The 21,493-nt window shown below is 37.7% G+C and overlaps 1 protein-coding gene across 1 annotated transcript; it reads left to right on the forward strand.

Moving 5' to 3' along the window:
- Positions 1–3,533: 3,533 nt before the first annotated feature.
- pou2f3 (POU class 2 homeobox 3) lies at positions 3,534–20,766 on the forward strand (the record flags this gene model as incomplete). Its single annotated transcript, XM_080867226.1, has 13 exons — positions 3,534–3,626; positions 3,950–4,006; positions 9,357–9,385; positions 10,897–10,998; positions 12,117–12,222; positions 12,814–12,902; positions 15,246–15,452; positions 16,742–16,883; positions 17,884–18,017; positions 18,693–18,857; positions 19,137–19,179; positions 19,286–19,400; positions 20,724–20,766. The coding sequence occupies exons 2-13, from the start codon at positions 3,958–3,960 to the stop codon at positions 20,764–20,766; spliced, it is 1,224 nt and encodes a 407-aa protein (XP_080723352.1). The 5' UTR covers positions 3,534–3,626; positions 3,950–3,957.
- Between the last annotated feature and the right edge of the window lie 727 nt (positions 20,767–21,493).

Below are 21,493 nucleotides of genomic sequence, written 5' to 3' on the forward strand. Positions count from 1 at the left end.
TCTTTAAGATGATTGCTGATGTCTTTCTTGCTTGGCACTGTGTTAACACACACTTGAATGCTGCAGACCAGCAAACTGCCAAAACCTCTGTTTTTTTGCTGTGTGGTTGTTTTTTGTTGACAGTTAAGCCAATAAACTCAAAGCAAAACTGGTGTGATGATGAAGACAATAGCGAGCTACTATCTTTATTTGCTTATTTGCTTTTTTAAGATGTCAAACACATGATGAGGTTACTTCATGAAAGCGCAAATAAAGAAGAAATGCATGCACTCCTTAAGGCAAAACAGTTGTTTACTCTTAGGCCCACAAGATCAGTTAAGTTTTGGCTCAGGGGAAAAACATATGGGGAGTTTTTTTTCTTTGTCTATCTTCACCTGTACAGCACTACAGGTAAAGAAATATCCAACTGTCGTATTTTGTGGAGAAATGCAAATGGTAACCAGTACACCAATAATAACATTTGTTTATTCTGGTTTGAGAAAAGCAAGCAACAGTATATAACTATACAAAGATTGTCCTATATGAATATTAATATTACATATTACATATTAATAGATGTATAACACCATGCTACTGCTGTTTGTGTAATGCTTCAGCTGCCAATATTCCAGTAGGGGGCACTATAATCTTCATACTACACATTAAATTAGTGAAGTAATAAAATAACATATGATAATATGTTATACTACTCCCTACCCAATCCTACTCCCAAGAACAACAACTACCTCCTAAAAGTTCCACTCAACCGCTTTTGTTTAAAACTAAACTTACATTAAATTCATTTGGGATTTTCTAAGTGATTATTATTGATCAATGAATCATTCTCAATTATTTGTTTTTGCTTTTATTGGCATATATACACAGGCAAATAGTTTTAAGTGCTTAAAAGTAACTATCAAGCGAAAGCAAAAGTAAAAAGGGGAAAAAAAAGATAAACAAAGTGCAAAGCATGAAGAGCCCAGCAACTATGGTCTCAGACCTCTTATTGTAACAACATGACAATTGACAACAACTCTAATAGAAATCCATGTGCAAAAGAGTTAAAATAGGAATGTCATCCTTTGGTGGTAGGCATTAATATTGCTGCACAAATGTCTATACTTGCAGTAGATGGCATTTGACAAACTGGTATTGTGTTGTGCTCCTTGATGAAAATACACTGCATGTCCTCTAATGCTCTCAGGTCCAAGACTTATTCATGATTCCTAAAAGTAGAATGACAGGTAGAGCCTTTAATAACAAAGTTATTAAATCCGCCCATGAAATTTAGCCCAGTTTAGTTTCGTTTTTGTCAAAATTTCCCCAAGTTCTTTTTAAACTGAGGGAAACAGCATTTCTAAACATACTAGTTTTCTTTAGAATCATAAATGACTTCTATTTGCACACATTAACTGACAGAATTTCTTGAGAACTATCAAGAAATTACAAAGTGCAAAATAGTACAGATCAAACCTGGCAGACTTTGGAAGCGAAAGATTTCAGAGACTTTGGAAAGAAAACTAGTAAGAGATGTGTCTAAAGACCCCAGAACAAGTGCCAAGACACTACTGAATAACTTAGCCAAGTGAAGTAGTCTCAAAGAAGATGATCACTAGACCCTTGCACAGCTATGGACTGCGAGTTTGTAGACCAAGAAAAATTCCACTTCTGCAGATGAGACACCTTCAAGCCAGACTGAAGTATGCTAAAGACAACCTAGAGAAAGATTGTACAAACTGAACTTTGGTCAGATGAAAAAAAAAAACTAGAACTCTTTGGCTACAGAGATGCTGCTTATGTTTGGAGAAAGAAGGGAGAGATGCACAACCCAAACACTGTCCCAACAGTGAAACACGGTGGGAGGAGTCCAGTGGGTGGAAGGAATCATAAAGAAAGAAAGACGTGAAGAATTGAAAGAAAATGTCAATCAGTCCACAATAAAAAAAACTGAGTCTGGGTCATCACTTTGTCTTCCAACACAACAACAACCCATGCATACGTCGATGGAAGAAGTGCCTCCAGAAAACCAAAAAGAATGTAACTCACTAGCCTGCACAAAGCCCTGACCTGCATCCCATTAAAAATCTGTGAGGTGAACTAAAGACCAAGCACCATGCCAGATCACCAAACCCAGAGGACCTTCAGCGATTCATCAGCGAAGTGTGAGCTGGGATTGCTGAGGAGACGTGTGTGAGACTTATCCAGCAACAAGGATACATAACTGACACTTAGCATCAGGAGGCCTAATGATTTTTGACCCTGGTAGTTTTTGATTTTTGTAAACGAATTTTGTCTCTGTGCAAAGTAAAAAACATATAAGCATCTAAAATAAAACTATGAAAATTTCATTTTTATTTTATTTCATTCAGCCTAAAAATGATTTTTTCTTCTGCATCCAGTAGAAAAGAAGGTAACCCTTCACCATCTCTTAAGTTGTTGGGAGACTTCCCATGATGCACTGAGTGTTTATCCTCCACTCCTCTCTTTTCCTTCCGTGTTCCTTCCTCTTGTCTTTCAGCTATTTGTCTGTCCCTTCCTGAGCATGGTACTTGAGGTCTTGTCCTGCTGAAAAGGAGTTCTTCCTGCTCACTATTGTGCTATACCACATTACATGTAAATAGATGTACTTTCTTTTCATAACTTGGGATGTTCCTAACTTTCATGTAGTACTGTAAATATAAACTTAGGATAAATAAATGACTAAAATGTTGGATGTCTCAAATAACCATAAAAACACTCTATATTTTCCAGCTAGTGGCAAGGCGATATGCCACAGTCACCTTTGTCTCTAGCCCTGCACTTTTTAATTCACACGAATCTTGTTTCTCACCTAGCGCCTAGGACCCCTTCAGATGTAAACACAGCTCCAAGCTGCCCAGCTCCTAATCCTCACAGCTGCTAACTACTGTGCAGGCCCTGCAGCCTTGAACTGTTCCCATTATCTCAACATATTTTAATGTTCTTTGAATTTCAGCTCCTTGACTGACTCATTTTTAAAAGGGTGTCATTTATTCTCTTATTTCAGTTTTGATTTGGTGAATTATTTGTTGGAGGGCTTTCAAATCTCACTCTGGAGTAGTGACAGGGTCAGTGAAATTTATTGCATTTCAGTACTCTCCCAAATGTCTCTTGTCCATGGAGCCTTGGCATATTTTGTTTCTATCTTATAGTTTTGCAGCTGTTATAGATTACATTTGTTTTTTTCAGCATGATTCAATTTTTAGTATTTGTTGCATGATATGAAAATATTTTTTTTCTCAAGACAGCCAAGTTAATACCTTCATGAAGGAATCACACAAATATCACTTAGTTATTCAAAACATACAAGGATAACTCCACATGAGGTTTTGGTACACACATGCACTCACACACACACACACACACGCATGCTCTAAAATTTAAAGCAAGCCCATTGTTGTTTTATGCAAAGTGTCTGAAGCTGGATAGGTCGCACAGAGACATATGCAAATCAGCCAGAGTCATCAGCAGGGTGTACTGCTGAGGTGAATGCTTTCCCACTTAGGAAAATCCTGATGAGCAGCAGTAAGAATTACAAAACTTCTTATTCCAACATTCACTTGCTTCCTTTTGAATACTTAGAGAGTGGAGGAGACAGCAACTGGAGCAGCACAGGCTTTTAACTCAAGGTGAGTCACTACTCCAACACCTCTGTTCATCAATGACATTTTAATATCTTTATTTCATTTTAAACGCACGAGTTGAGTTTTAAGAAGCGTTCCTGTGCCGCGTGGTTACGCCATATGGAGATGAGTGTTGTATGGGGCTATCGGCCTTGCTTATGAATATTACAAGTAGGGATCACACAGGAGTGTGTAAAGTTTGTGCGGTGGTGTGGAGGGGAGGGCGCATTAGAATAAACTCAAGATCATTTTCCTGGGTGGCCTGAGTGCTTCATTGTCCTGGTAAAGTTACAATCCTGTAGGAAAATCAGCTATATTTATCATTACAGATATTAAGATGAGCGCAGACACGGCAGAGCACACGGAGGCTCCAGGTGAACAGACGGGTAAGGATATTTTACCTTCTTCATGGTGCACGGATGGAGTTTGGAGTCTAGAAAGCTGTAGTTTTGGCCACTGCAGCTATCTTTGGGGAAAGATAGTGGAAAAGTTACAGGTTTATTTAATCTAATGTTAACATGGCACCAACAGCTTATTAAAATCTCTTTAAATGAAAATATTCTGAAATTTTAGGTACTTTTTATAAAAAGGTGAGGATCTTTAATCTGGCCTTTTAATGTGTGACTTTAAGGTCACACATTAAAAGGCCAGATTGAAAACATAGATGGGTCTATGTTTCATCGTATTCAATAATATGCGGTGCAGAAATGTTTTCTGCTTTTAAAACAAAAAAAATGTCATTCATGCCTCATGCGATGCATGTAAAACATTATAAAAGCAACATGCACCTGTCTGGAAAAGATGTATTTGTGTGGGGAAAATGTGACAGTTGGTTTCGCTTGAGGATGCCCAGAGGCTGAGGATGCCAAGCAGCCACGAAACAAAACCAGGAACCAGCAGCAGCAGAAAATGTGGAACTTTTACTCAGACAATAGCTGTGCGAGAGAAGTGAACAGCTCAGTTTCGTGGAAGTGACAAATGTCTGTACTTTTGCCAACATATGGTCAGGTGCACAGCTGCGTTTGTTTTCCCCACAGAAGATATTTTGATGCAGCTAATCATTTCATTAGTCATGTGATGATCTATTTTAAATGGATGAGTCACCAAATTAGTGACTACACATTGGTGTATCTGCAGATATTTCTATTTGTCTGGATGTTTCGAGTGGATTTTAGCCTCCACTCAAGCGCTCAGAAACTGAGTGTTTTAAGAGGTGCTTCTTCCCAACAAACACAAAAATGGGGACATTTTCTCTGGAAATAAATTGCTGTTGACGGTTTTGACATTGTTTTCAGTGTTGTGGGCAAACAGAAGCCCCATTGAGGTGGAGTGCAGATAGCAATCTCAGAGACAAACCTAAACAAATCAAAAGTATCTGCACGCTAACAGAGATACAACTAGATTTTCTTTTTTTTCCTATGTGAACTTCATAGTCAGGAGAATCAGGATGGGACAAAGTTGCCCTTTCTTAAAGGGCAGAATCCACCACAGACATGTTTGGACTATTGGATGGAAATGCTCTATTTACATTAGGCGCGGGAACACAAGTTTGAGTACAGCTTTCAAGAGGCATCATATACAGCACCTTCTTGCATGCTATGAATTTTCACACAGCTGGACTTCAAACAGACTTCCTACTTGAGAGATGAGATGTTAAAGACTGTTTAAAGCATGATATGGGAATGTGTGCTCTTGTATACAGCTTCGCCTGGCAATGTCTAGAAAAGTTCATCTGTATGTGAAAACTGCTCGCTTTGAGATAAACTAGAAAGCAAAAAAGGCAGAATATGAAGTGTTCTTATCTCAGGAGGATCTGCACCTGCACCTGCTCACTTACTGCAAACCTGTTGCTAAGAAATAATGTTTACCTTCACGCTGGATGCATTCCTTATGTTCAGAGGCGACTTTTATTTTCAGTGCAGGCCTGTGACAGCGAATGCTGTTGCCTGTATCAGATCCAGGTGTGATTAGACAATAGAAGATTGCGGTGAAAGGACAATAACCTCCTCTTTCATGTTTGTACTATTAAACAGGAAATAAAACATTGGTGTTTTTTCCCCCACTTTTCCAATTTAATTAAGCCCATGCTCACTTCATTTAAACTGGGTGCCTCACAGCACGTGTGATTAATAAAACATTTCCTTGTTCTTGTCAGAAGAAATCAGCTGCTTTTAAACAAAATTTCTGGAACACCAAAACTTGATATTCAGTATAAATTTGCAATATTGTCATGTTGCATTCACTAGCTTTGTTTGTACTAACATCTGGAAACACTATGAGCTACTTGCAGGACAAAAATCCATTTACAAGTTAAGGTCTTCTCTGGAGACTTGCAGGATCAGAGAGAGGAATCAGTGGGAGGATGCAGTTTTACAACCACACTCCTCACTGACACAGTTCCAGTAAGGAGTGAACATTATTGCCATTTTCCTTTGTTTATCTTTCTTTAAAACAAAGTCTTCCAGATGTCTGAAATGCTGCTCGTTTTTAACCTTAAATGTCACCCAGTTTCACTGAAAAGCAGCAAGCAAATATAGTTTTCCTGCAAATATCTGATAAAGTATTGACTTTAACAATTTTTTCAGCATCTTTAACTTTAAAAGGACAACTACTGTACATAATCTATATCTTGCAATAACATTCTAGACTATGAAACACAGTGTGCCAGGCATTTTTTTAATGCTAATTTATTGTTAGTTAAAAAATTCTGTACATAGCAGCAACATTTAACACTTGTGTTTTAGCCAGTTTCATTTAAACTGCAGTTGTTCTATGCAGAGAAACAGGCTCATGGGAAACACAGGACTCAGACTTGTTGAAGGACTATTTGGTAACTAGATAAGATTAATAAAGAGAGGAGCCACGAAAACCATAAGAAGAGAGTTGAAGAAATTCTAAGGAAAATGAAAACAGAAAAGCAAAAACGCTACAAGAGCCAGCTTTGGAGTTTACATGGAGCTTGGGTGAGGAGCAAAGGGGCAGGGCAAGGTGAAAAACACTGAAGCTTGACGAATATTTGACCAGGTGTGCCAGGAGGGGGAATTGTGTTTACAAAAATGTATATAAGTCACAGGAATATAAATAATATGATCTTATGCTCTTTGGTCTATAATTGTAAAGGGTTTTTTCATGGGCATGGAGTGTGATTATTTGTTTTTAAATTTATTTAGTTTCAATTTAAAAACATTTTTTAAATTAAGTTTTTTAATTAAGTAGGTAAAGGTGTATTGCATGTGGGCCCATGTGAAGCCACACTTGTCAAAGCAGTTCTAAAAAAAAAAAAATGGTATATTTGGACTGCAAAAGAAAAAAAGAAAAAATAAGGCACATGTGCATCATTAAAAGGCCTTGAAGCACAAGCCACAGAAGTAATGGATGATCACAGGATCCTTTCCACTGTGAAGAAAAACTGTCAGAACTTCCATCCAGTGACACAACGAATCTAAAATGCCAGAGCATCTCTGAAACAGCACTATTGGACAGATGAAAGTACAATCAACATATATCCAAAACATTCAAAATGTGCTTTGCTAAAAAGGTAAAATAATCGTGTGGGTGTATCCAAACATATATGGACCTAACTATATCTCATTAACTATATCTCTCAAATAAGTTAACATGTTCAAAAAGGAGCAGGAAAAGGTTTATTTAATTGCTGTCCTTTCCAACTGTTTGGTAACTAATAATTATAACTTGTCTTTCCTGTTTATGCCCAATGCTATCATAACTCCTTCCCTGCAATTTGCTGACCAGAGCTCCATATTTAGGCTTTTTTGATGCCATGATTTTACAGGGCTTCATTATGGAGACAGTGCAGGTGGAGCAAATTAGTTTGCTGATAGGAAAACAGGGAAAATCAGAGTGACTGATTATTGTTAGAACACTTTGTCCATGCTTCACATGTGAACTTGTGACTATAAGCAGATTTTTAGGTCATTTGGAGAGTTAGGCAACAGCTGATGATACTCAAATATGTATGCTTTTCTTATCTGAAAGACCAAAAATCAACAATGAACACATTCATTAACTGTCAGATATTTAAAATACAACAATAGTTTGTTTCTGTCAACATATTGCCACAAATACTCACCAAAGCATCATGATTTGTGCTATTTGTGCATAAAAATAGTCCCCAAAAGGTGCACTGTGTACTTGTGTTTGAGTAACAGCGCCTGTTTTAGAATATGAAACTGTGAACATGTCACTTATTTTTAAAGCCTTCTCTTCATTTGGGCCAGAGCCAGGGTAGAGAAGTATTTTCAGATGAGCTAACACATCACTGCTTCTGGACCAGCAGATTATTCATAGTGTTAAGAATGTAAGGAGGGGGAGGTGGGAAACCTCTCTATATATATAATATATCAAATATTTAAATGAGTAGAATTTATTTTGTCCCATGTGCTCCCTGTGAAGTTTGTAATATCTTAGCTGGATTCTGTTCATTGTTTAAGGACTAACAGATGTAACAGATGAAACTTTTTTTCTTCTTTTAGTGTGCGTGACTTTTTGTGTCAATGCACGGTTTGCAAACATCGAGTATCTATGTGTGTGCGTAGACACAGGCTTCCTGCGCTCACAGCTGATTTGCATGTCTTGGTCATTTCCATACTGGAACCTAGGCTGTGAAGCTGGCTGTGCCATGGGGGAGGAGGTCTGGTTGGGAGTGGGTGACATAGTGATGGTGGTGAGGAGTTATGGGTGTATTTGCATTGTGTGTCTCCAGCAGCTCACTGCCTCTCTTTTCCCCAGTGCGCGCACACACGCAGTGCAGAGGGATAAATTTGACATTCAAATGATGTGAATTTATCCAGCACACCTCTGTGCTCTCCTCCCCTGTGAGATCGCTCTCTGTCCATTTAACATACGTTTAAAAGTGAGTTTTCTTGAAAAGACTTCAGACTTCTGAGCATCTGTGTGAAGAGGGGGCATCTAGATACTTAAACACCATTTAAACCATTTAAATATGGGATAAAATAATGAATATTAAGCAAAAGATTAAAAATAAAAAATCTAAATTAGTTTTCTTTCAATATCATTTAACAAGGTGCCAATTTTATTATCATTAAGTTGGTTGTTTAGTTTAGAAAACTTTAGAAATACAATAAAAACAGTTAAATGCGTACATACATGCTACCAAACTGATTCTTTCAAGTTGTATTGTCTGACTTATGATGTCTTCACACTTGCACTGAAGCCCTAAAGTTTCTTGTGAGAACATAAATGTGTGAGGTAGCGGCGTGTACTTTAAACAGTCTTTAATATTCTCACCAGCGTGAGAACATAGCAAGCAGTTGTCCTGTGAGTGTGCAGCAGGTGAGTGAGTGCCACGGTTCCTTCCTGCTGCTCTACCCAGGAACAGGTCTGAAGTGGATGTCACGTCGTGCTGTGTGTCACACGTGAGGAAGGGCAACTGCAGACAATGTCCTGACATTTTTCTTCAACATCTTAAAGTCAAGAAAGTCAAACCTCAAAAGTGATATTTTCTTCAGCAGCAAATTCTCACTTTATAAAAACCTGAAATATCTGATGTTGTTGCATCATAAAAAGCTAACCCTACAGCCTCATACCGATACATTTAACCTAACTCCAAATCTGCTTTTGCTGCATGCAGTACGACTGCCACAGAAACTCCTTTATTTAACAGCATTATTTCACTTTAATTTACAACAAAAGTTTGTCACAAATCAAAGTTTGATTAAGTCTGAATTATTCATTTTTTTCTGTTTTGACTTTCAGAGCGAAACGGAATCGACTTCAGTCGTCAGGTGAGTAGGAGCGCTCACGATATCACTCCCTGTGCTGAAATTTCCACGAACAAGCTCTCTGTTATCAGCAGCATGACTTGTATTGCTTTAAATACAGTAACGGCTTTAAACTACGATGTGTGTGTGAAGCTCACTGGTGCCTTTTAAGGACAAACATGGATCAGATTCACATTATTGACATGCACACATTTACTCAAACAACACATACATATGCTAAACAAATAACTGAAGAGCGCCTGTAACGTCTGACTGAGAGTAGCAGGGAGTGGATAACAAGCATCAAGAGGAAGCAAAGATTAAACTCAATCTCCAGGATCATGATATTGTTATTATTATTACTATACTGCTTTGGATGATTAAGTATTTTCTAATATTTTCATATTAACAGCTGCTCTCTGCAGCACCACAGTCCAGCTTGACATTGTAGGGTTTTAGCATTTTGGGACATATCTTCAGTGGTGAAAAAATAACATTTGCTGTGCTGTTATTGACTTTGTTCCCAAACTCTGTGGTTTGGGAAAAGCAACACTACTTACAGACCCAAGATACAGAGCCAAAAGTCAATAATTTCCCACATTACTGATTCCCAGACTGTTGTCGTCACTTTTTGGAACAAAAGCTGACTGACCTGAGCTTTAGGAGTAGACAGAAGAAATAAAAAATGATTGGTGATTGTTAGTTATTTGAAAATTTCCCTTTTGCTTATTCTTTTAGCAAATGTCACTCAAATGAGTAAATGGTAGATTTAGACATAGATATAGACAGTTTTGGTCTTAAACAAGTTTGCTGATGATAGGAAAACTGTATAACTTTCTGTAACCTTTGACACTCTAAATAACAAGGCTCATTTGCAAAATAAATATCCTACAGGCATGGGAACGGTGCTGAACTGACTAACTTTTTGACAGTTAACATCCTCAGGAAAATCTGCCTGCTCGCCAATGTGAATATTACTGTAATCTCTTTTGAAACAGTCTGCGGCTGTTTGGATACTTCTCCAAACGTTCTCTCTGGTAGAGGAAAACAGGTCTTTCAGTTCTCGAGCTTTCAGGAAGTGCCATCGCTCTCAGGGGTTAGTTAGTGGGGGGTGTGGGGGAGGGGATATTTGCATACTGACTTACCCAAAAGCAGGCAGAGAGAGTCTATCGTTCTTTGTATCGTGTTTAGTTACCAAACTGGTCTTGGCAAAGGTTCACAGGTTTTCTGTTTATGTGGTCTGTCTCTACACCAGTGGTTGCTAAACTTTTTCTAGCAAGGCTTCTTTTTGATTGAAATTATTCACAAACCCAACTTACGTGTTTTTGTTGGCCAGAAACAATTAAATAAAGAATTTAAATTCCGTTAAAATGAGATTAGATGTCAGATTCACTTATGTTCACTCCCATGGTTCCACATGCCTGGTGGCTCTGTGCCACAGGGGTCTCACACAGCTGTATGAGGAACGGTTTTTAATATCCTCATCAGAAGTTAATAGTTCATTGTGTTGTTTGGCTTTGTTTTCCACGTCTTAGATAAAAACAGAGGACATTCATGACTCACCTCATTCAGGCTCCACCGTAAAGACATGCCACCTGACACAGAGCTCTCCAGTGCACGGAGGTCAGCTGACTGGGGTAAGATATAGACTCAGATTTAAAAATGGGAGTGTATTTTATTTTCTTATAGGGAGTACTATAGAGTAACTCTCAGGGAATCAGTGGCATACTCTTATATTAATTTGATTGTTATTGCAGATGCATTCATTTGGAAACAGCTCTGTATTGAGAGTGCAGGAACTTTACTTACCTAGAAAACAACATGTTAACTAACATTATTTTCTGCTTTTACCTTTATTTCATATATTGGATATTTATAAACTAATGAAACCAAAGTGCTATTACAGATTAAACAACCCAACACTGATTGATTAGTACCATCTCAACCAGCTACAGAGGAGAATTGTACTTACATAGTTATGTATCCATTATGGTAACGCAATCTCTGTTTCTAAATGATGTGTAGAGTTTTACTATAAATACAAAAATCTTCAGCTTTAACAGAAACCTTAGAGCGGAGGAAAACTTTAAGAAATGCTAAAATCATTGTGCTCTTAGGTGATTAATTGACAGAAAAATATGTTTTTGTCTTAATACTTCAAATTCCTACTTTTGCATGTATAATTTTAACGATTTTGTATAATTTTTTTAAAAAAATTTAATTTGTGAACTTTTTGACCAATATTTTGCATTTTAGAAATCTGTAGTCATTATCAAAGTACTTCAGCACATTTTATTGCTTTGGTAATTAGCATTATTCTTTAAATTGTGTTTTTGCTTTTTGTAAGGTAAGTGATAAAATAAGAAATCAAATGCAGTTTTTTACTACTTCATCTCGTGTTTTATTTTAACACAATCATCAGGAAAAAGTAGCAACAAAAATCTAAATATAAAGTACAAGTAAATTAAAGTTAATTGACTTATTAATTTACTTCCATCCATCCATTCGCTTCCGCTTATCCTTTTCAGGGTCGCGGAGGGCGCTGGAGCCTATCCCAGCTGTCATAGGGCGAGAGGCAGGGTACACCCTGGACAGGTCGCCAGTCTGTCGCAGGGCTAACACATAGGGACAGACAACCATTCGCACTCACATTCACTCGCACATTCACACCTAGTGGCAATTTGGATTATCCAATTAACCTATCCCCACAAGTTGCACTTCTCACTCATTTTTCTTGTGGTGCTTTCTGCTCCAGGAGCTCACATCTCTCCACCCCATGCAGCAGCTGGTTCTGATGCCTCCTTCTCACCTGCCATCTCCCTCCCCCTTCCTGCTCTCCCAGAGTTCCTCCAGTCACCAAGGTGAGGTATCATAAAACATCCAGTCAGATCACAGCTCTGGGAATAGTTAAGACCAGTGCTTTCCTTTCAGGGGTTAAAGGCACCATTACATATTAGAACAGACATTTAATAGACAGCAATTTTGCACACCACATCTACACATCAGCTGGTTAGCTTACCACAAAACAACCTCTTAACGTGTTATAGCTTGTTTTATAGCTTGCTATCAAGCTTGTATAAAAACAGAAGCATAAAACCAAGCCTGCAGGAGAATTTCTTTCGTACCCAGGCAAAGTAAGTTAAACAAATGTCTTAAAGGAATAGTCAAACATTTAAAAAAAAATAGGCTTGTTTTTTCTTTAAAATTGTTCAACAGCAAAATACTCTTACAGCTTAAAAGATCGAAAACAGCAAAAGCATCAAGTTTGCTAGCAACCATCGTGTGCATTTTAGCTGACTTGTAAGCTTATCCAAAATCTAACAGATGGCTGAAACCAAGAACAGTTTACCTACTTGGCCTTATGTGGACACCTTAGGCTATGTCAAATATTTAAATATAAACACACAGTCACAAACAGTAATATTATTATTCTGTGCTGTTTTTCTTTGCAGCCCTTCTGCAGCAGAACCTGCTATCTCTTCCTAGCCAGAGCCCAACTGGTCTTCTTCAGCATCAGCCTGGTCTGGCTCTGACTCCACAGGTAAGTCCAGAACACTTCCAAGTGTGCTGCACCAGAGGCAGACAATAAGACTACAGGTGTAAAACTGCTTTATTTCTGTGGAAGCACATTTGACAAACAAATGAATTGTGGTTAAGCTTTGGCTAATTTTAGATAACGGACAACTTTGTTGAGGTTTGGGAGACATCGAAGTCATAATACATTTAAAAAAAAATAGTTTACATCATCAAATCTGAAAAATGTTTCCACCTCACCTCCTCGGATTTAGCTGATTTTTATTGTTTAGTAACGTCGATCTGTTGATTGAAGGCATGCAAAATTTTACAATGCCTTCAAAGTTAGGTCCGAAAAATAGAATTTTCCAACAAAGTTCCAAGTCAGAATTTTCATCTGCAACTTGGAGTCCCAACTTGGAAAGTTGTAGCAGCCTCACTAATCTCACATTAATGGTCCAAGATGGTGGCGGTGAATGTAAACATAATAAAACTGCAAAACTTGTAATCTGTCCTTCCTTTGTTGTATATTTGTAACTTGCAAAAAAAAAAACCATATAAAGAGTGCTGACCAGGATCTGCACATGAACATGGGGCAGCATTGTGTTTAAGCACCAATAAAAAAAACTACTAGTGCTACATAAATTGCTTCAGCTTACTTAGCTGAGTTTAAATATGTCAAATTAATTTATATAGCCATTTTCACAGATGAAATTCGTAAAGTGCGTCACAGTAAAACACAAGAAATAAAAGTATAACATAACTTTACTACTGGAACAACTCAGGAATTACGTCACTCCCACCTCCAACATCCGGTTTCTGGAATGTGGAAAAAATAATAAATTAAAAAATTAAAACAATGGTATTCTCCTTTAACACACGCTACCCACTCTCAAGCTATGTCTTCAAAGCTTCAAAGGAAAAAAAACATCTACTTATGACTCTTTGTTTTTTTTACTTGAGATATTTATTGAAAAGTAATCATTTCAATCTATGAAAATCTTCCATTTCCTCCTGCGTGCGCCAGCGCATCACAAACTTCTCCAGCATCTAAACATGTTTGATCCAAGCTGTCATAAAGCAAATGTGAACACCGGTGATGTTTCTCTATTTCACAACCTTAAGTTAGATTTGCATATGTTAAATTAAGGCTATATTAGACATTTACATTGATGCAGAAGGAATCACAGCTGGAAAATGAGCCTTTTATCAATATGTAGGTAAAAAGGAGACCTTTCATGTGATATGATCAATTGTTTTGACCAGCCACCTATCAAACAACATGATGACATTTTAAGGATTCATGCCATGAAGCTCCCGGCGCACAGTTTTTGTGCTGATGTTAATGCCAGAGGATGTTCGGAGCTCTGCAGTTACTGAATCAGCAGAGCGTTGGTGACCCAGTGACCCTGCTCTGTAACTTTACGTAGTCGCCACTTGACGGCTGACTTCTGAACGTTTCCACTTTGTAATAGTGCCACTTACAGTTTATCGCAGAATATCTAAGTGGGAGGAAATTTCACAAACTGACTTGTTCCACTGGTGGCATCCTCTTACAGCACCATGATCGAATTCAGTATGCTCTTTAGAACAATACATTATTTCACTATTGAGCTTATTTTGTGTTGTCTTTACCTAACCTTGTATAATCTTCAGGGATAGTGTTGCTTTTAAATTGGGAGAAAAATGAGTCAGTGAATTCACAGCAAGCCAAGTCAAATGTTCTGCATTTTGCACACTCTGTCTAAGGAATCATCCTTAATTTGACCAGTATTTCCAGTAGAGAGGAGACTCTAAATAGTCAGAAATTTGTATACGGGCTTCACATCTTAACCTAAAACAGAGCAAACTAATAATGCACTAAGATACACTGCCAAATGGAGGTTCAGAAAGCAAAAGAAGACAGTTGTTTGATTAAGTTTAGATATATAATAAGGGGGAACAGTTACTACAAAGGATAATCCTCCTTTCTGACTCTTAGAATGATCATATTTTACAAAATGAACATGTTTTATTTATCGTGGCCTGGAAGTAGTTACCAATCACAGAAAGTCATCAGGAAAGTGTTTAATGAGGGTTGCAAAGGACTGTTTTTCCACAGACTTCTCAACAGTCCAAAGTCCATTAAACTCATAGCAACTCCAGAGAAGTCGCCCCCTGCTGGCCATTAAACAGAATGTGAGTTGAAGGCACCTCAGCTGGCTTCACTGTTCAGCCCAGAAAGCGATATCTATGATCCTGCCAGGAAACTAAACAGTAAAAGCTGAAGTTGAAGCTTTTGTCCTGCATATGCATAACAGTCGTTTTTTGTCTCAGTACAGTAAAAACTTGTGTTGTTTTTTTTTTACCTTACATCACCTGGAAACTGAAGATTTCCCTCTGTGATGTTTCTCTGATCCAGGCTATGGGTCGCTCGGGTCTGGCAGGACCTTCCATGGAGAACCACATGGACATGTCCCACCTGCAGATGCCCAAACACATGTCGGTGCCTCCACAGGAGGAACCTAACGAGCTGGAGGATCTGGAGCAGTTTGCTAAAGCATTCAAACAAAGACGGATCAAACTGGGTTTCACTCAGGTAAATCAGGCCCTATAAAAAGACCTGAAAGACTGTATTCACTCAGTGCATTGACTGTTTTCTCTTTTTATGCTGCAAAAAATATAGAGAAAGTTACACAAGACTCTGGGTGTTGCAACATGCTCATGAAAACCAGATGGTAGTTGTGAGGTTTTGGCCTGTGGTGACCACGCTTAATTTATTCAGTTATGCATCAGAGTCCAGATTTTTTTTAAGACCATGTTTACATAATCTTATAATTAGAAATTAGGAGGCTGGAGCCTATCCTAGCCCATAATCCACCAATCATTCCATGATTTAGGTTTACACTGTATCTAGCTTCACCTTTATCTTTAAGTAATTAGCCTATATCTTACAGATTTGTTACTGCTTTTGCTTGGATACTTAATAATAATAATAATAATAATAAAAACATATATGGTCACAGTTAAGCAGGTTAAAAAAGAGGGCAAAGAAGGCCACATGTCCACCCTCATGATTTTATAACCACAAGTCATTTGGGAGGGATTCAAGTTCATGTAGATAAACGATAATCAGTTCCAGAAGAGTAAAACAAGACTCTGGCACCACTAAGTGTTTATTCAATATTGCTGGTTTGCTTCAAGGGAATTTCCATAAACCTTGCATGAGAAAATAGAGGGGCGGATGGATCGTTTCTGACAGAGTATTTACAAATTCGCCAGTACACCAGGTCTTGCATAACCCCCTGCAAGTCCTATACAGTTTTATTTATTTATTTTTTATTTAAAAGCTACAACTAATAATTCAGCCAATGCCTCTTTATAGCCTAGTGTTACCTGTTAAATCTCATTAATTGATTTTATAGCCTTATAAAAACAGTTTAAAGAACTTTAAAGAAAAAAAGCTACAGATCCAAATGTAATGACCATTTTTCACAGTTTCTAAACCTAACCAAGTAGTTTTTAGTACAAAAATTTAATGACGAAGTTCATAGTGCATAAGTCCAACTAAGAAGTTGTATCTGAATAGTGATGAAACTTATTTAGCAAAGGACAGCTAGTTTGGCAAAGGGATCGTTTCTGCATTGCAGGCCTTGGTTGATCCCTAAATGTAAACAGTTGTAATTAGTAGTAACTAAAGCTATCTAGCAAGTTCCCATGAAAGTCAAAAAAGATGGAAGTTGGGGAAAAAATAAGCAAAACCAATTGTAGGTTGAAATCAAACACAAACGGTGGTCTCATGGCTTAAAAACCACGATTTGCTGATTGAATTGCTTTTGCATGAGAGATCCATCAATGTTTTGTGTTCTGTTGTGTTTGTACTCACAGGGAGATGTTGGCCTTGCAATGGGAAAACTCTACGGGAATGACTTCAGCCAGACCACAATCTCTCGATTTGAGGCCCTGAACCTGAGCTTCAAAAACATGTGCAAACTCAAACCTCTGCTGGAGAAATGGCTGAGCGATGCCGGTACGCAGCAACTCTTATTATGTTTCCTATACTACCATTAAAATTGTAACAAACTATTCTTCCTCATCACAACAAGTTCATATAGTACAGCCACTGCTGATCACAGAAAATCAGGATCTGAAAATCTGCACAGTAAAACAATGTTTAACTGTTAATTATAACTGTTAATCCACCCGTACGTGCAAGCTTTTTAATCAAGACGATATTTGTAATGCTAAAATATAATTATTGCTTTGATTCATGAATCTACTGTTTTAAAAAACAGAAAAATAGTAAATCACAATTCTATTTTTATTTTTATTAAGATGCTAAACTACACTTATTTACCTTCTTCCTTCGTGAATAGAATCATTAGTTTTAGTGGTTGAATGTTATGCTTGATTAATTCGTGACTTCTTAGTGACATCCTCAAATTTGGGTGTGAGTAACATGTAACGTGAGTTTTTTGCCTGTATAAATAGCAATATAATTTTTAGTTTTTAACACATTTTAGTTAGATTTCTAAAATGTGTGTTTTCTAAATCTAAATAAATTGAGCAGTATATTTTTGAGCAATAAATAAATTGTAAAAAATGCAGGATGCTGCATGGAGCAAATGTGGCAAATTAAACTCATGTAAGCAAATTAATGTTTTTGGTTTTTTTTAATTATCAGAAGATTCAATAAATATTCAATTTTCTGGCTATCATTTCGCAGTCCAGGCTTTACAGGGTGAAGCACTATTTTATTTTTGCTATTTATACCTGAATTGGCCCTAATAAAATATGAAACGCCTGATCAGTCATTACATGAGCTAACATGCAGACATAAGAAGTCTGGATTTAACACTAAGGAATGCAGATATGACTGATGTTGTTAATCACACCCGTGGATTTACAAAAATGTCTGCTACAACTAAACCCATCAGATATCATCTTCTCAGAAATGTTGAATATGTAAAATACTAACACTGGGACACAAAATATGTTATAAAATCTAAGAATCTCATTTTTTACATCAGAGAACTCACCTTCTGACTCGATGAGCAATTCCAGCTCTCTGCCGGCCCTGATGGAGGGCTACGGGCGCAAACGGAAAAAGAGGACGAGCATTGAAACCAACATCAAAATGACTCTGGAGAAACGTTTCCTGGATGTAAGACTCATTCATTACTTGTCTTGTTTTCATGGTGAGCATGGTGAAATCCTTTATAACTGAATAAGCGTTACACGTTAATGAATAAAACCTGGAAAAATCTGTCCTGTAGAAGGAGATATCTAAAACTTGGGTTAGTAAAACACAGTATGATGCAAACAAACAACATTGTTATAAGCTCTCCTCTGTTAGAGGACTTGTATTGTGGGAGGGAAGGTAAGAAAAGAGGTACATCGGGAATGTTAAGATGGTGGATGACTGTAGACATGAGCTGGCTGAATCCATGAACACAAAGAAATTAATAGGATAGTCCTGACAGTTGGCCTTCAGCCTCCACTCTTTGTTCCCTCTGCTGCCGTGCAGGCGTTCTAGTTTATGCAAATGTCCAACTACCATTGGCTGCAGTTTTGAGATGGGCCTCTCAGTCAAGAACATCCCCCGTGTGGACCTAACTGTCATCTGCTTTTATATTTGATTTTTATTTACAATTTAATTTTAATTTGATTGAGTTTTAGAATCTTTTTAGTGACGACCAAGTAATTTTCTTTTATCATTGCTTAATACGGTGCTCATTCAATAACCTTGGACACTCATTGTTTGTCAGGCAGATATCAACGTTATGCACCTCCTGTGCAAAATTACAAGGTCAAAATCGTGCATATTTTTGAATTTCAGAACCCTAAGCCCAACTCTGAGGAGATAACCCTGATCTCAGAGCAGCTGTCCATGGAGAAGGAGGTGGTTCGAGTTTGGTTCTGTAACCGTCGCCAGAAGGAGAAGAGGATCTACTGCCCGACATCAACTCTACCTGTCAAGTCTCACACCTACAACTCCAGGATGGTTAGCCACCTGATATATGCTTTCTTTGACTTAGGTGGCAGAGCACTCTTATGTCTGCAGAGAGGAAATGTTTAATTATCTTCAATTATAAAAGTCCAAGTATAGTGTGTAAGTTGTTAGCCACGCAAAGTAAACAGGTCTTAAGTTGGACTTTTCTTTGAGCCAAGCACTTTAAACGCCTCCCAAGAGGATTGGTAGATATATTAGAGGGTTACCTATAACCTGCTCTTTGTAATGCCAGTATGTTTAACCATCCTAACATTCATTTTATTGTTTCAGGCCTCTGCATCCAGGTCCTACAGCCCTCTGGCTTCAGGTGGAGGCAAGTCCCATCCAGCTTCAATAATGTGCCTTTCACTGTCATGTGTATACAGTAATCATCTGTATATGCGTACATGTTAAATAATATTTTAACCTTGTTTTTACAGTTTCTTCAAGTTCATCCCCAAATAGTATGAGCCGTGAGGCATCTCCCAACGGTCTGTCTGCAGCCTCCACCTCTCTAACCTCTCCAGTCAGTGCAGCTTCCTACAGCACGTCAGGGTAAGAAAGAGTCACACAGACATCCCGTTTTTCTGTAAAAGATATTTTTTCCTTCACTCCAGCATCAATATTAGTTTTAGGATGTCAGTTCAGGACGTTGTTACCATGGAGAGAGTGTTTCACAAGCCGTTATCAATAACTGGCTGCTTCACATCTACTCCAAAAACAATGGAAACTGTTTGTTTAACTTTTCCTCAGAAACTGAAAAAATAATTAATTTGCTTAGATATCCAATCCGTCAGCACTTAAATAACGTCTGTCATTTGAAATTTAAATGAGCAGTTTGTAATTTTATTGGCACAAGTTAAATGAGGAGAGTGATGCCACTTCCAATAAAAATAAAACTAAAGCCAATAAGCAGTTAGCTCAGACAAAAAGGGTATTTGAGATGGATTATGTGCAGGAGTTTAACAGATATGAAAAAGTGGCATTGTTGTTTTTGTTTAAGACTTTTCAGCACTCTTTTGCAACACACACAGACGTATTGTCAAAACTCTGATTATTACGCAAGCCTAGGAAGTATTTCCTCATAAATCGGCTGTGTGCCAGGCAGGATATGGACACACCATGAAAGATTCGGGGATGGAACATAAACTGAAGAACTGCTTTAATGCTGAAGTCTTACAAAAATAAAAAGAAACAATGGCAGAGCAGACAGCCGAGAGAGAGGACGCAACAAAGGGAAATAGGAACACTGAAGTTATAAACACACACGAGGTGACAAGGGGAGTGGATACACACATGACAGCTGAACCTAATTGAGAAAACAAGACAAGGGAAGTAAAATCTAAAACAAGACACTGAGATTCAAGGAATAAAACACAAGCCAAACTGAAGTCATGATGAAAAGCAAAACCTCAGAATATAAATGTAAAGGAACAAACCAGGAAACACTGTAATAAGTGAAATACAAAACTCAAAACAAATAACTCACAAGGAAGAGTCGGAGACCATGACAGTTTCCTTGTTTGTGTATTAATTTATTCAGTTTATTCTTCAGATGATTTGCTTGTGGAGCTTGATTTTCTGTATCTATATATCTATGTGGAAAAACACTGTGCTTGTAGGTTTTCCCCTTGACTGATGAGCTATTAAGATGAGTTCAGGTTTAAAAATAGGTCCAAAAATGAAGGACAACATATGTATATTTAGAATAGCATGGCTTTCTTTCATTAGTTCTGCTCTTTTTTACATATACAGATTTAAATGCCAATATTAAAAATAAAACTGTGGACCTTTTTTTAAAAAATTTATCAGAATTGTTTCCTGTACTTTTTAAAGACATTTGCCTAAGAGCTTGCGATCTTCCCTCTGGTCTTTCAGGTCATGGTACCGCACATGGAACCATCCCACATATCACCATTGAAAAACTGTATGACATGAAGTTTTTGAAGGTAGTTTTCTTCTAGAAGGATGCATGGAGTCGCTCATTGTCCCGTAACACACATGGTTACAGCTACAGGTGAAAGCTCACACGGACACATGAGACAAAGAAGCGGGAGCAGCACAAGCAGAGGACTGCGTGCCACCACTCTTCTGTCAACACTCACTTCATTGCTCATGCAAGTCCCAACAGCCTTCAGCTGTTTGATTTGTGTTCAAGTGACTCTTTATTCAGTTGCAAATATGAAGAACACACACACAAATCACACACACACAAATATCCTAAACAATGGAGGGAAACGTCCTGTCTGAGCCTGTAACTGCCACCACTTAAAATAATTTATATTGCGCATCAGCCTGTTTATAATGCCATCTTTCTCCTCTCATCTGTTGTTTTTTTAATGTTTATATTGTATTTAGTGTTGATTTCAGGGTGTTTTTAGGGATTTTACAGGTTTCATGTATGTTTGTTAGTGCTGCAACTTACTACTTTTATTCAACACTGTACTCTCGCTGTACCTGAATAAGATCTGGACATGTCACATGAAACGACTTTATTTCAGTTAAAAAACACGTATTAAAACAAACAGAAATGCCATGCCCTGTGTCAAGCTCATTACAGATGAAACTTTGAACCATAATTTGAATTTCATCGTGCCATCTGGCTCTTATCAAAGCTCTGAATGGGCTATTTGCACGGTTCGTTAACA

The sequence above is a fragment of the Rhamphochromis sp. 'chilingali' genome, assembly GCF_963969265.1.
Source record: "Rhamphochromis sp. 'chilingali' genome assembly, chromosome: 19".
Lineage (NCBI taxonomy): Eukaryota > Metazoa > Chordata > Actinopteri > Cichliformes > Cichlidae > Rhamphochromis > Rhamphochromis sp. 'chilingali'.